Source organism: Mustela nivalis, assembly GCF_964662115.1.
Source record: "Mustela nivalis genome assembly, chromosome: 3".
In the NCBI taxonomy this organism is placed as follows: Eukaryota; Metazoa; Chordata; class Mammalia; order Carnivora; family Mustelidae; genus Mustela; species Mustela nivalis.
The window spans coordinates 131,565,391-131,582,246 of NC_139022.1; the positions used below are offsets into that span (position 1 = coordinate 131,565,391).

The window sequence follows — 16,856 nt, forward strand, 5'->3', positions numbered from 1 at the left end:
GGGAAACAGAAATAATGTTGAAATGTATTGGGTATTACACTTAATTTGGTGGGTAGTGATGGTCAGCAAAGGATTTAGAGCAGGTGAACTGCATTTTAAGAAGAGTGATTAGTGTTGTACAGACTGCTGTTTTGGGGGTGGGGATGGGGGGCAAGTGGAGAAACCAGAGGTAAGAAGACCAGTTAAGGGGCGCCTGGGTTGTTCAGTGGGTTGGGCCTCTGCCTTTGCTCCGGTCATGATCCCAGACGAGTCCCGCATCGGGCTCTCTGCTCAGTGGGGGACCTGCTTCCCACTCCCCCTCTGCCTGCTTCTCTCCATACTTGTGATCTTTCTCTCTCTGTCAAATAAATAAAAATAAAATCTTAAAAAAAAAAAGAACAGTTAAGATTTTAGGCAAGAGGTAATGAGAGCCAAAATTAGCCTTGTTGAAGTTGGAAGGGAAAACGTGGGTATGAGAATAATTCCACTGAAACTGCAATCACTAATGTGATTAGTGACTAACCTAAAATGTAAAACTTGAGCTTTATTTGTGTCCTCATTCTGCAGACCCTCCCATGTTTATGAAGTTGTTGACTACTTCCTCAGAACAGTGTTTCTGTTTTCTAACTTTCTGACCATTCCTTCTGACTCTCTTGGTTTTCTCTTTAGACTTCTTAAGTGTTGATAGGGCCCAGACTTTGTGTTTAATTTTCATCTTTTGTTGTGTGTGTGATCTCACATAGTTTGGGCTGTAAATCTCTATGTCCACTTTCCATTGCTTTTTTGACCACCTAGTGTGTTAGTGTTCCTCCACTATTATCCAGTGGTACCCAGTTTGTACCTCTACTATGCTGCATTCTACAAATCCTTGTGTTATTCTACCTTCTTAACTAGATTGTGAGCTCCTTTAAGGTAGGAATGGGGTGGTTTGTTATCTCAGCATTCCTAGCACCTCGCTAGTGCCTGGTACTGAATGGATTTCTAACTACTGTTAGACATCTTCACCTAAATATTCTGTAGATGCTTGAGTTTATGGTCACTGAACTCATCATCTTTACTTCAAACCTCCTCCTCCTTCTGTGCCTCCTGTCTTAATAGCAAAGCTGCCCTCTTGATTACTACCCAAGCTAAAACATCAGAATCATCTTCACTTCCTTGTTCTAAGCCACTCACCCATAGATCTCCACTAAGACTTGTTTAAATATCTTATAGCTGACCCTACCAACTCCATACCAAAGTTGCTGATTTATTTCAGGTCCTCAGTTTTTTCCCTCACTACTAAAATCATCCATAAATAGCAGAAATTCATACATGGTGTTAAAAACATTCATTAATGTTATTTTAGGTAGGTCATCATTTTTAAGTGCTGCTGGTCTTGGGTTTTAATTGTAAATTACTGTTGCATTAGCTTCATCATTATCAGTAGAGTTTGTTGTAGTTTGTTGAAGAGTGACTAGTGATGCATATTTGTGTTAGCCGTAGTTTTGGCATTTATTTTTCAAGTAGCTAGATTACATACATGTTGTATTCAGATAACTAATTCATATTGTTCTTGGTTTAGCAGAATTCATCATTGCTTAAGAAACTTCTTGTGTGGTATATTTTGTAGTTATCACAGTTATTTTCCCACTGGAATATGAAATGGGGATATAGGTGAGGCATAGCGTTTTTGTTGTTTTGGTTTTTGTCTTTTTTTTTTTTTTAAGATTTTATTTATTTATTTATTTGAAAGAGAGTGAATGAGAGAGCATGAGAGGGGGGTGGGTCAGAGGGAAAAGCAGACCCCCTGCTGATCAGGGAGTCAGATGTGGGACTGGATCCTGGGATTCCTGGATCCTGATATGAGCTGAAGGCAGTGGCTTAACCAACTGAGCCACCCAGGCGCCCTGTTTTTTGTATTCTTACCTCACCTATAGTGTATCCAAAGGATTTGAGAACTGATGGCCTAGTCTGCACTCCTTTATTATTGTGTACGTTACTGAAGTGTTTAGTCACCAGTTCTGTTAGATCATCTGCCAGTACTTTTTTATTTTATTTACATGAAACTCTAGTGTAACCTACAGAGTTAATTGTTTTCTGAAAATATCCTTTATTTTTTTAATGGTTTTCATGCCTGCTATTCTCTTATCCAAGGATGCTGCTGCTTTTTCTTACCCTGGTAAAGATCCATTCACCCTTCTAGGTCCAGGTCATACTTAATCATTTAATCAACCACAGCCCTTCTAATATTTGTTTATTGTAACACACTTTTGTTCATGTTTATTTTTGCACTAGACTATGATTACTTTATTCTTTGATCTTCCATGTCTAGGAATGCATATGGGTCATACTTTACATGTAATAATTGGTTGAGTGACTGGATAATTGAAAGATTGAATAAATCATTATGTTCAGTCTATAGGATCTTTTTTTTTCTTTTAAGATCTTATTTATTTATTTGACAGAGATCACAAGTAGGCAGAGAGGCAGTCAGAGAGAGAGGAGAGGGGGAAGCAGGCTCCCTGTTCAGCAGAGAGCCTGATGCGGGGCTTGATCCCAGGACCCTGGGATTATGACATGAGCAGGAGGCAGAGGCTTTAACCCACTGAGCCCCCAAGCGTCCCATCTCCAGAGGATTTTTTATGAGATGTGCGTGAGAAGGGAAAGATAAGAATATCTGGAAACGAAAATGATAGTTCGTTAAAAGAAAATTTAAGGACAGATTTCATGCAGTAGATTGAATCCTTCAGCTACAACCACTGAACATGCTTGCTTAATGTAAGAAACATCCTTTTAAATACCTCTGAAGTCCTTTGAGATGGGGATTAACAAAATAAATTGGAAAAATTATTTTAGAAAATTAAAAGCAAATAGGAATACCTATCTCTAATTTCTGTTGGATTGTTCTTAAAGTTTGGATGTGCAAGAAATCTGAATTCTACCTGTTTAGTCTCCAGCATATTGCTCCTGTTTCCGTAGCTTTAAGCATGATTGATTTCTTAGCTTTAAGTATGAGAGGAGCACTGGGTACTGAGAAGAGATAACCATGCCCTAATAAAGACTCATTAATAAGTAGAAAACAGAGAAGATTAGACTGGAACCAGATGTCCTAAGACCTAAAGTGTCAGACTGAAAAGTTAAGCATTTTTGAAGGTTTTTAGAACAAGAGAGTTGTCTAGACAAAAGGGTTGGTTTTGTACTTAAGTGCAGGATGAATGAGGATGGAAAGAGATTGCAAGAAGAATGGCAGTTGGTACACTGCCTATTACAGAGTGCACTGGGTAGGGCATAGGGACTGGAAAGGATGGGTGACACGAGAGACTTATGGGGAAGACTTGGTGGTGACAGAAAAGATAACTTGGGTTTGAGTCTGCGTGAATGGGATTTAGGAGAAAAAGAGGCTGAGCTAGCCTGTTGAGGGAGGAGGGGGGGAACTCAGTTTGTACATGTATGTGAGATCATTTAAGCGGTATGTCTGGCATCATGAGACATGAGATGTCTTAGAATAAGAAATGATGCCTTTTGTGTGTGTGTACTAGGTAGGTTCTCAGTAACTGTTGATAACATACCTTTGGAACAGGCTATTTGAAGGAACAACATAAATTCTTTGAGTTAGATACTTTTTGGAGAGAAAAGCAATTGTTCAGGGACTAAATTTTCTGTGTTCATTTGGGGGATTAAAAAGAAAGTGGAGGGGAGAATTTGGAAGTTTAAAGAAAATCCAAGGAGCCAGTTTTGAGGGTGGCTGCTTGAGGTGCTGGGACAAGGATAAGCAGGATGTTTTAGATTTGACAAGTAAGCAGTTGACTGCTGAGGTTTTTTAGAGTGGACGTTAGTAAGCAGGGCTCTGTAGAGTTTGTAGGTTGTAGAGAATAAAGAGGGAATAGTGGATGGCTAGAAAATGGAAGCACTAGTAGAGATAGTTTATAACATTGTCTGTGGAATGAGAAAAATAGGTAATAGAAAAAGGAAAAATCAGCACGAAGAGAACTTTTTCTTCAAGATTGTAGGAAGAGCATTATACATCCATTGAAAAGAGAGGTGAGCATTGGTGTCAGGGAGAAGGAAGATGTAGGGGATAGGGGTGTTTAGGAGTTGTAAAAGTAAGACCTTGAGTCAAGTGGAAGAGGCAGCGTCAGGGACATTAAGGACAGTTTTTCCTCTGGACTAGAGAATAAGAGAATTGATACAGAACAAATAAGCAGACATCAAGGAAGGGTAGATCATGAGAGGAGTCCTTTTGTACCTTTTGTGTTGTTTTGATTATAAAGTAGAATAATCTACAAAAAAGTGAAAAATGCTTTATTTTCAACAGATAATCCATAGCGGTTTTTACTGTATTAAACTTACTTTGGTACTGAAGTAAAAAACTCAAAGTTGTGAAACCTAATTGTAAAATAATTTACTTTAAGCTCTTTTTTTAGTGTGATTAATTGGGAGACTAAATTAGCATCATATTTTATTTATAATCTCTTTTTATTTCTATTCCAGGATATATTTTAAGTGTTGTGCTATTAACCTTGCCCAGGCAGCATCTGGTTCAGCTTTACCTATATTTTTTGACTGCCCTGCTCCTCTATGCTGGGCATCAAATCTCCAGGTAAGAATGTGATCTCATTTTTGAAATGTATGACTGAATTTAAAGTTTTTCATTACTGAAAACATAGGTTTCATGAACACTGTTAAGAAGCTATGGCTTTGCTAAGTATCCCAAACTTTTTTTAGTATTTGTTTCCTAAATAAATATTTTTGTATTGAATTAATAGCTGGGGTTATGCTTCAAATTTTATTTCTGCTTTTAAAAAAACGATCTTAACATGAAGTAAGCTTTGAGATTATGTTTACAGAGATACTTATGAGCTTTTCTAAATTACCTAAGAAAAGAATTTATAAAGACAAGCTGTAGAACATTTGAGCAATTATGGACTTGATTACTTTCACCATTTTAGGAAGGCAGTTTATGCTGCTTGAGAATCGGTGCAACCATGTATATAGTGGATTTATATAAATTATTTGGTGAGGTTCATGGTATAGCCCAGATGTTCTGCAACTTTTAATACTGTGTTAGCTTAGGTCTGCGAGTCTTAATTTTTAAGACTGTGGTCTGCTAGGGAAAATGAGCTTCCTCCTTTGGAACAGAGTGTTAAAATACAGGGAAACTAAAAGCCATACAGTAAATGTAATGGGCAGAAATAAATTTGCTGGGTATAATTTCTTTTCTTTTCTTTTCTTTTTTTTTTTTTAAGAGAGTGCATGTGTAAAATGTGGGGGGAGGGGACAGGGAGAGAATCTTAAGCACACTCCACAGCCAGTGCAGTGTCCCATGCAGAACTTGATCTCACAATCCTGAGATCATAACCTGAGTCAAAATCAAGAGTCAAAACACTCAACTGACTCAGCCATCCAGGCACCTCTAATTTTTTTAATCTTGTTTGAAATGTATAACCATAATGAAATATATTCCCAGTCCTAAAAAGAATGATGGTTACTTTGCATATTTAACAAGATGTAGCTATCTGGTCTGAAAAACAGATTTTGGTGTGGGCTTGAAAATCTTAAAATAGCACTTTTATATTACTAGAATTGAATGGTAGAAACTTTATTTACTCTCTGATTATAAAATAACACTGTTCACTATAGGTGACTTGGGAAATACAGAAATTTAAAGGCAGTAATAGTCAACTGAAATTACACCACCCAGAGACAGACCTGTTAAAATTTTGGCATTTCCTTCAAATTATTTTTAATATCTTCCAGTTTTCACCACTTTCATGGATATGAAAGAGTGAAAGTAATAAAAGTCACTGACTCTCGTCTCTTGTTGTTCAAGTAGGCCCTTCATCCTCCTTAATACTTACCCAGTTATTTCTCAGAAGCGCCAAAGTGCTCTGTAGAAACTCAGTCTTCTCACATTCCATTCCTCTTTTCCTGTCTGGCCAATTTCCTCTACTCAAAATGGTACTTGGAAGGTGGTGTTTTGCTCACTGACATCTGCTGTTTTGCCCAGGGTATGTCCTTAGGTGTCAAAGTTGCAAAATCTGGAGCTACCAGGGTAGTTCTACATTTCTTACAATCCTAACAGTGCTTCAACTGAGCTGCATTTTACCCTAAAGTGAAGACATGAGTTTTCTAATTTTGTGTCACACGAGTATGTCTTTGTGTCTTGGACTCCTTCATGGGAACATGAAGTAGATTTGTAGCATCTTTTTCCACATAGCTTAGAGTAGGAGTCCAGGGGCTAGTACTAACACAGACAACATGATGTCCTTCCCACTGCAGCACCACCAGCCCCAAACCCTACATAGTCTCTTCCTGTGGCCTTTCCCAGGACACCTCTGAATGTGAGCTCAAGCTCCAGAGGTAGAGATACTTCTCTATCTTTATTCATTTTTAAGCAAAAATTGTGTCTGTAGAGTATAATACAGTAGAGTATATATGCTTTTGATTCATCATTTTTTGTGTGTAGATGAGTGCCTGGCCACTTATAAGTGCCATATCTTTTGGATAAGTGGATGGGTGACTGGAGAGTTTCAAATACCATGTTCCTTATTTATTACTTTATAACCTCAGTGTCACTTACTAGAAAGATAGTTCTCAATTTCCTTACCTGTAAAATAGTGGTAATATCTTAAGGGGCTATTATAAAGATTCAGTAAGATAAAGCATATAAAGCTCTTAGCATAATTTTTGACATGTAAGTACTCAGTGAATCTTTTTCCTTTTTTTGAAAAGTTTTTTAATTCCAATACAATTTTAATATATGGTGTTATATTAGTTTCAGGTGTATAGTACAGTGATTCAACAGTTCTATACAGTACTCAGTGCTTATGATAAGTGTACTCTGTAATCCCCATCACCTGTTTCACCTGTTCTCCCTCCCTCTGCCCACATCCCCTCTGGTAACTTTCAGTTTGTTCTCTATAGTCTGTTTCTTGGTTTGTCTCTCACTCTCTTTTTTCCCTTTTGTTTTGTTTCTTGAATGCCACATATGTTTTTTAAATGTCTTTCTCTGTTTTGCTTAGCATCATACTCTCTAGCTCTATCCATATTGCAGACGGCAAGATTTCATTCTTTTTTTATGGCTGGATAATATTCCTGTGTATGTGTGTGTGCTCACCACATCTCCTTTATCCATTCATCCATCAGTAGACACTTGGGCTGCTTCTGCAATTTGGCTTTTGTAAATAATGCTGTAGTAAATACTGTAGGGGTGCATATATCCTTTTGAATTAGTGTCTTTGTAGCCTACTGTGAATACCCAGTAGTGTGATTACTGGATTGTAGGGTAGTTCTATTTTTAAATTTTATTTTTTTAAAGATTTTATTTGACAGAGAGACACAGCGAGAGAGGGAACACAAGCAGGGAGAGTGGGAGAGGGAGAAGCAGGCTTCCCGCCAAGGAGGGAGCCTGATGCTGTGCTCGATCCCAGGACCCTGGGATCATGAGCTGGAGGCAGATGTCTAATGACTGAGCCACCCTGGCTCCCCTATTTTTAAATTTTAGAGGAACCTCTATACCGTCTTCCGCATTGGCTGCACCAGTTTGCATTCCCACCAGCAGTGCAAGAGGGTTCCTTTTTCTCTACATTCTTGACAACCCTTGTTGTTTCTTGTGTTTTTGATTTCAGCCATTCTGAAATGGTATGATGGGATATCTAGCAGTTTTGATTTTTTTTTCCCCCTGCTGATGAGTGAAGCTGAGCATTTTTTCATGTGTCTATTGGCTATCTGTATGTTGTCTTTGAGAAATGACTGTTTGTGTCTTTTGCCCATTTTTTTAGTTGGACTACTTGTTTTTTGGGGTGTAGTGCTCAGTCATTTTTTTTTTTTAGAGAGCAAGAGCTCGAGTGAGCAAACGGGTGGAGGAGCAGAAGGGGAAGGAAAGGGACAAGCAGACTGGGCACAGAGCACGGAGCCTGCCATGGGGCTTGATCCTGCGGCCCCTGACCACGACCCAGGCGAAAATCAAGAGTGCTCCCTCTGTGCTCAGTGAATTTTAACTAACATTCTTATGTTTTGTTTTTATTGAGCAGCAGTGTTTTATGAGCATTCTTTTAAAAATGACTTTAAATCAGAGTATTTCATGGTATCACTATAGAATGATAGCCCTTTAGAGTTGATATGGTTTCTTTGATTAATCTTCAAAATCCTAAACTTGAAGATAGAGGTATGAAAATTGTTGCTTTTATTATAATTCTGGATGAGAAAACAATGATCCTACCCTCTCCCTCATGCTTTTTTGGTTTCCATGTGGTTTAATGGTGTAGTGATGACTGAAAAACATGTAGCTTTGTTTTTATATATAGTATTACCATACAGACTTTTTTAGAGGTCAAACTTCTGTTATGTAAGGATAAAGAGAACCCTGACAATGTCACAAATGAAGACCAGCCTCTTTCTGACCATTCTTCTGGTGGAAGTTTTAACTTTTTATTTTTAATTTATAGGAATGTTTCTTCTAATGTTTAAAGTTTATTTTTATTAGAAAATCAAACTTATTTTAAGTAAAAAGAATTATAATAAAATTTTACAGTATACAAAAATATTTCCCATTTTTAATTTCATTTTGATCCTTATTAATAATCCTTTTGGATTTATAGAAGAAAAAACTGAAGTGGACAAATAGCTGGGAAGGAATAATCTCAGACTTTAACTTGAATAAGTTTTCTGATTGTTAGTGTATTCCTCATAGGGAGGCACATTGTTAAGGGAAAGAAAATGAATTTTAAATTCAGACTGGGTATGAACTAGTTTCACTACTTAGTATGTTACTTTGGTAAGTTGCTTTTTTGAAAATGTAAAGAAAGACAATGCCCATTTTATGGAGTTAGTTTTGTTATTAAACTAACAAATTTCAAGATGTTTTAGAATTTTCTAAATTCTAAGCATGTTTAGAATTTTATTATGCTGTATAGTATATGGTGCTGTCTCAAGTTTAGCAAGGATGTATTATCCTTAAATTATTCATAATATGTTACATTAATAAATATTGAGGCTTGAATGTATTACATTTATGAAATACTAAGGAAATACTAATTATGAAATTCTAAGGCTGAAGTTTTTAGTTTTAAAAAATGTAATGGTTCAGATTTCATGTGGCAACTTTATAACTATAAAGTTATAACAGCTTTTTTTTTTAAATAACAGTTTTAATGAGATAAAATTTACATACCTATTTAAAGGATACAGCTCTACAGCTCAATGGTTTTAGTATGTTCACAGAACTATGGAAACCATCACGATGATTGATTTTAGAACATTTTCATCACTCCAAAAAGAAACCCTGCACCCATCCATGGTCACACCCCATTTTCCATTAATCTTCTTCCCCTCAAGCCTAGACAACGGTCAGTCTATTTTCTGTCTCTATGGATTGGCCTATTGGGGACATTTCACAGAGACACAGTATGTGGTCTTGTAGCCTTGGCTTCTATCACTTAACATGTTTTTAAGGTTCATCCATATTGTAGCATGTATCAGTACTTTTTCTGTCCAAATCATATTCTGTTATATGAATATACCACACTTTGTTCGTCTATTTATTGATGGACACAGGTTCTTTACACTTTTTGGCTAATATGAGTAGTGCTGTGAACATTATGGGTAGGTTTTGTATACTGTTTTTTCTTGGGCATATACTTTAAGGTGAAATTGCTTGATCATATGGTATCTGTGTTTAACCTTTTGAGGAACTGCGGTACTATTTTATCTTCCTCTTTTTTTTTTTTTTTTTTTAAGATTTTATTTTTAATCTCTACACCACATGCAGCTCCAACCTACAACCCCAAGATCAAGAGTTGCATGCTCTACCTGCTAAGCCAGCCAGGTGCCCCTGCCATTCTATTTTCCAAAGTCATACTATTTTTACAACAATGTATGAAGGTTCAGTTTCTCCATATCCGTGCCAACACTTGTTAAAATCTGTCTTTGTTAGTATAGCCATCATAGTAAATGTGACATGATATTTCATCTGGTTTTGATTTGCAGTTCACTGTAGGCTAATGATATTAAGCATTTTTTCATGTGTTCATTACCATTTATAAATCTTTTTAGAGAAATGTTTATTCAGATCCTTTGCCAGTTGTTTAATTGGATTGTCTTTTTTTATTATTGGGATGTAATACATCTCAATTCTAGATAGAAGTCCTTTATCAGTTATATGATTTACAGATATTTTTCACCATTCAGTCTAGGTATATCAAGGCAGAGTGTAGTATGGTACTAAGAAGGAAAATCAGTATTTGGCTAATTTAAGTAATTAATTATTTAAGTAATTTATTTGGTACTTCAGAAACTGGCTATATAAAAAGTTATTGCAAATTGAAAATTTCATAAGCTCTTGAAAAGCTGGGTTTCTCTTTTCCCTTAAGGCATGTACTCAGATAGGGGCACCTGGGTGGCTCAGTTGGTTAAACATCTGCCTTTGGCTCAGGCCATGATCCCAGGGTCCTGGGATCCAGCCCCACATCGGGCTCCCTCCTTAGTGCACTGAGTCCGCTTCTCCTCCTTCTGCTCCTTCCTCCACTCAAATAAATATATCTAAAAAAAAAAGACATGTACTCAGATAATGAAGCTGATTACCCTTAAGTGAATAAAAACTTGTTTAGAATATGTCTAGAATGGATATTGCTTATAGTTCAGAGGAATTAAACTTTAGAAAATCTGTGACCTCAGTTGATGTAGTATGAACATTTAATATTTTATTTTCTATGTTTCAGGTTCCTTAACTCTTAAAATTACTAAACGTGATTTTCATTTTGAGTAATGTAAGGAATATATTTTCCAGGATAAATCCTACTTTAAAATCGAGACTATCCAGAACTATAGGAGAAAAAAGAAAAACTTGACAACTGACATGACCTTTCCTATGGGGGTATGGTCTTGATTTACATCACAGTTGTGTGTTTTTCTCTAAAATTTTTAAGCTCTAGTATTCTTTTTTTAAATTATTTTTTAAAGATTTTGTTTATTTATTTATTTGAGAGAGAGAATGAGAGAGAGAGAGAGAGAGAGAGCATGAGAAGGGGAAGGGTCAGAGGGAGAAGCAGACTCCCTGCCAAGCAGGGAGTCCCCTGTGGAGGACGATGTGGGACTCGACTCAAGGATCATGACCTGAGCCAAACGCAGGCGCTTAACCAGCTGAGTCATCCAGGCACCCCTAAGCTCCAATATTCTTAAATTCCTTGTTTTATTGTTAGATTTATGAACTAACATGTCTGTTTTGTATGTGTGTAAGTTGAATTAGGAGACCCTGGGTTTCATAAGATTGAAAGTGTACTCCTTTTCATCCTGGTCTCTGGTATGTAAGTAGGATTTCAAATGTAAAACTTCCCCAAAAGTTATGTGTATGTAAAATACAGATAATAAGCTCCCCATTTCACGAAAGTTTGTCTCATTTAAGGTTTCTCTGTTACAGGACTATTAGCATTTCGGGCCAAGTCATGCTTTGCTCTGGGGACAGTCTTGTGTATTATAGTATGTTCTGCTCCCTAGATCACAGAGCACACCCTCTCCAGCAGTTGTGAAACCACACAGTATCCCATTGCCAAATATGCTTACCTGAGGAACAAGATTTTCCTCTGTTGAGAACCACTGCTGTTAATAAATGATATAAATGAATTTTATCATTCTATACCCAGCTTTTAATTTTGACAGGAATAAAATTGACACATTTCAGTGTTTTATATATTTTCTTCTTTTGAACATTATCTGCTCCAGACACTAAATATTTCTGTAGGGGGTCACAAAGAAGCTAAGAAAGAACAGTGTAAGTAAATGAACAATTACTAGCACATTGTTTAGGGTATAGTAGATACTCAAATCCAGTGTTAGAACATCTCAGTATCTGGGATTCCTTAAATTGCAGTGCCCTTTGTTTGCACATATTGCATAAGAAAGCTTTTTGAGAGCTCGCGGCTTAATTCTCTGTAAAAGTAGATTAGGTTTCTCTGGAATTAACAGTGTGAAAGCATTAAAATGGCCAGAATGTACAAATTGTTCTAGGTTGTTAGGTTCCTTAAGAGATTGTTACAGGGTCAGTTGGTGAGTTTTGGTAAGCTTCTAGATTTTGTTGTTGTTACTTTTTTTTTTTTTTTTTTTTTTGTAATTTGTATGCTTCTCCTTATAGCAAGAACTTTTCTAATTGCAAGCTATCCTTGAGGCCCTTTTCATATATCTCACACATTCTTATGCCCCCAAACAGTTTTAGTCACTGGAGAATAGGCTAGCACAGGGGATCAGAGAAGTAGATTTTCAGTGTTTATTAGTGCTCGGGGTTGATTGTTGTATTGCACAAATTGCACAAATGAAAAAAGTTTAAGAAAGGAAGGATTTTTTTCAGTTATAAGTAGATGGCAGGGATTCTTGCTTCTGACCAGTCTAATATATTTTACTATTTAAATGTTCTAGATTTAAAAAAAAAAAACAACTTTTAAACAGCTTTAAAAAAATCTAAATTGAAAAATCAAATACTGCTTTTGAACGTTTCATCTGATTCAGTTTTTTTTTTTTTGACAGACAGAGACCACAAGTAGACAGAGAGGCAGGCAGATAGAGAGGAGGAAGCAGGCTCCCTGCTGAGCAGAGAGCCCGATGTGGGGCTTGATCCCCGGAGTCACCACCTGAGCCGAAGGCAGAGGTTCAACCCACTGAGCCACCCAGCTGCCCTCATCTGATTCAGTCTTAAAAGAATTGTTAAATTTTTTTAAAAATTAGAATTTCATGGCTATTGCATCAGATTAATTTTTGGCCTAAAATGACTCATGGAATTTTGCATAATACCTTCTCTGGATCCTTCTTATTTGGCTTACCGTCTTATTTACATTGTGAGTGACCCACTCTATTGAGACACTTGAGTAATCAAGTTTTCATTCTCAGTGTGGGGTGCTGTGAAGTCGTTCATAACTTAGATATAGAGATCTTTGTTCAAACATTGATCCGTGTTTTAGTTCTTCCATACAGTTTGGGATGCAGTCCAGATTCTTCTTTCAGAAGGGACAGCTCATTGTTCCTTCTGAGACCAGTAGTTCAGCCCTCACTGAAGCCACTGCCCTGGCTCTGGCAAGCCTAGCTCAGCTGGCCCAAAGAGGGATTACAGGCTTTCTGGGCCTGACCCTCTTTGCTGAGGTGGGGCTTACTGCTGAGTCAGCCAAACAGGGAGGATTTTGAAGGACTGTCTTGATAGATAGGAGTTGAAAAAAGGAGAAAGGGTCTAAGTTGTCTAGAGAAGGTGTTAATTTCTATTGGTTCAGTGGCTCAGGTCGCACATAAATAGGGGAGGTTGCAGCATTGAGGAGAGCTATTCTTAGGGTCCTAGAGGATTGCACCACAGAGAGCTAATGGGAGGAAGCTGCTTAATACCATGGTGTTGTCATTAGGGCCTGAAGGTTGGTTATTCTTCTGGAAGGCACATCTCCCTTTAGTGTCCTATAATCTTGTCAAATCACAAAGTCATGAAGTATGGATACCGAAAAAGAATTAAAATGAAAATCATTCTCTGTTTTTATAGCATTTATCACAACTGTAATTAATTATTAGATTAAATAGTATGTTTGATGTTTGTTTTTCTTTCTGGTTTGTTAAACTCCATGGCTAACAGGTTTGTGTCTCTCTTGTCTGTTGTAGTCTTCCCAGAGAGTAGCGGTGTGCTAGCAACATATTATGTATATAGTAAATTCTTTTTGAGGTTAAAAGGAAAAAGTATAGAGAATGTTAATTTTCCTTACAAATTTCATTATGTGAAGTTAGAATTTCTTAAAAGGCAAAGAAGCTGTAAAAAAAAGGTAAACTATAGTAGGAAACAATACAAAAGAGTTAAATGTTTCAACAGTAAGAAATTGTGAATAGTGTTTGCTGTGTTATATATAAAACATCACTAATATGATGACAAAAGCAAACAAGGGAGAGAGGGCATGTCAAGGAACCCAACCCTGCAATTTCTCTTCCCTCCCCCATCCCACTTGAGATTGCTCCTGGGGACTGAGCCCTTTGGGAGCAACTTTCGGCTCTTCCTGAGAGAGAGAAGTAGAGCTTTTGTAGGTACCCCTATTGCCCTTTTATTGAATTGACATAAAATTGAAGTGAACAATTCATTGGTATATCTTAAATTTGTAATGTCATGCAACCATCACCATTATCTAATTCCGGAATATTTTCATCACCCCATGGTAAAACTCAGTACCTGTTATGTGTCCTTTCCATTTTCCTATCCCCCATCCCCTGCAAGCATCAATCTGCTTTTTGTCTTTGTGGGTTTTCCCTCTTTGTAAATGGACCTATTGGAGAGGGTTCTGCTGTGGCCACAAAGAAATTATTTGGCTTTAGAGGACTCAGGTTAGAGCTCTTTCAAATATAGATTTCTTTCTTTAATAGTATTTTCAAAGACTTCATGAATGTTAAGTGATATTTTATGTGTATTTTAATATATATTTCATAATTCTCTCAATTCTTCAGTTTTCTGTCCCCAAACTTTGTAAAATATGATAAATTCACATTGATAGTTACCTAGTAATGTAGTAATCAGGTATGCATATGTAATTTGCATATATAGCATTTATGCCTCTCACAGTTTCAACCACTGACGTCTGGACTGGGTAGTCCTTTGTTGTGGGGCTGTCCTGTGCACTGTAGAATGTTGTGGCAGCACTCTTAATCTAGGCCCTCACAGCAGCCCCAGCCCTTCTAAATTGTGACAACTAAAAATGTCTCCAGACATTGCAAAATGTCTGTCAGGGTCAAAATCACCCCTGATTGACAACCACTGCATTAAAATCATTGTTCTTGAGAATTTCAGTAAAAAGAGACTATTGATTTATTATTTGCTATAAATAGTTATCAAAGAATGATAGAGAATTGCCAAATCACCCATGAATCTAGGTCCATTATTGATTTTTTATAATTGTCTCCCAAACTACTTCCATTCATAAAATATATTTTAGTTTTTAATTTTGATTTTTTTTTGTTTGTTTTTTGTTTTTTTTGTCAGTACTCTCCTTGCGGATTATGTAAGGGTCATGTCTTATTTGGCTGTGCTACCCTAAAGGATTTCAACTTTATTGCCTAATAGGAAGTAATTTCATGATAAAAGTAAATATAGCCATGGGTTTGTTCAGATATACTAGAAATATTCAAACTGTTTTAAGTACAATGAACAAAACATTCAGTAATTGAAGAAGAGAATTTTTTTACACAAATTTCCTTATCTGTTGTCAGGAACTTAAGACCATAATCTTCTAGTGTTACTACTTAGCTTACTGATAGTAAGTTAAGTTTTTCTTTCCTGTGCTTCCTGGATGTGCACTGGAAGTTCTGTTTTCTGTTTGTAAAGGCTCTTTCCTATTTATATCTTATTTCTCAGTACTCACATGTTAAATGAATTCAATTTTAAAAGAAATAGTAGATGTGATTTAAAATTTATTACAAAATGGGGCGCCTGGGTGGCTCAGAAGTTTGGGCATCTGCCTTCAGCCCGGTCATGATCTCAGGGTCTTGGGATTGAGCCCGGCATTGGGCTCCTTGCTTAGCAGGAGGCCTGCTTTCCCACTCTCTGTGCCTGCCTCTGCCTATTTGGTGATCTCTCTCTCTCTGTCAAATAAATAAATTTTAAAAAGTCTTTTAAAAAAATTTGCTTCAAAATAAATCTTAGCTTTCTTACATGTTATAAACCTAATTATAGATTCTTGAAAGAGTCAAAAGTGACAGTTTTTAAGGGTTGTTCTGCTGTGAGCCAGTTTTCTAACTAGTTTGTGATTTACTTGTAACTAAGTACAAGTGGGGATAGAACTTTGGGGAAAATAAGATAGGCAGGATGGTGGAAGGGAGCCAAAAGAGGGGAAATTTGATGTAATACTATTGATGTAGTATTATCAGTTAAGCAGTAGGGTTGAGGGATGGTGTCTCAGTGTTTTTTTTTTTTTTTTACTGGGAATAGTTATTTAATAATGCCTTGGGAAGAAAGAAAATCCCATAAAGTAGTGCTTTGGCTGTCTTTTCTGCATCATAAAATTCACTTTTTGGTAAATTCCAATCCAGTGCATAGAAGAAGGAAATGAAGTCCATCCTTACATAATTCTTTATACCTAATTTTTTTCTCAGTATATATACGGAGAGAGATGTCATTAACATAATACTATGCTTTTTATAAGAATACTGTAGTTTAGCTGCTTTTCTTTTCCGTATGTGCTTGGAGTGTATCTAAAACATTTTTACTATTTTACTTATTTAGGGACTATGTCAGGAGTGAACTGGAGTCTGCCTATGAAGGACCAATGTATTTAGAACCTCTCTCCATGAATCGGTTTACCACAGCCTTAATAGGTAAGTATTATAAAAGAATTAAAAGTATAGGTGGGGATCAGTTAGTTTTACTGTCTTCTTTACATGCTTAAAATCATACATAGTCTATAGGTACTTGTGTTTTTTAATGATATTTTAACTATTTAGAAGGTTAATAAAGCTGGTTATTATTTTGTGAGATTAAAATTAAATATATAATGTTTTAAAGTTATTTATTGTTATTGAAAGCCATCACTGTGGTCAAAAATAAATTGCCAGAAACATCAAGAACTTGAGACATGATTGAAGTATTTAGGTAGCACAATGTTAAAAATAGGCATGTTGGCTAATAACCCCAAACAATGTAGATACAGTCCAAAGTGACACTACCTATGTGACAATTGCAAAAAAGGAAGTGAGAGAAAACCTATTTTGTGACTCTTAATCTCATCCATCTAGAGGATGATAAAAGGTTGAATATTAGAAAAGGAGGATTTCTGTTGAGAGCTCTTTTCTCTGAAATACCTCCCCAACCGTTCACATGTCAAGAATTCAGCAGTAGACTATTTGGAGAGTCACATGTCTTCTGTGGCTTAGGGGGGATACTGTGAACTGGTGTCTGACCC

At 36.5% G+C, this 16,856-nt stretch overlaps 1 protein-coding gene across 4 annotated transcripts in view; it reads left to right on the forward strand.

Moving 5' to 3' along the window:
- RNF145 (ring finger protein 145) overlaps positions 1-16,856 on the forward strand; it is a gene marked incomplete at its 3' end in the record, with an annotated part of 54,373 nt that overhangs the window by 10,671 nt on the left and 26,846 nt on the right. For all 4 annotated transcript variants that reach the window (XM_082724993.1, XM_082724995.1, XM_082724996.1 and 1 more), the window contains 2 exons: positions 4,450-4,558; positions 16,181-16,272. In XM_082724993.1, coding sequence (XP_082581119.1) covers positions 4,450-4,558; positions 16,181-16,272 — 201 coding nt within the window. The remainder of the gene's footprint in view (positions 1-4,449; positions 4,559-16,180; positions 16,273-16,856) is intronic.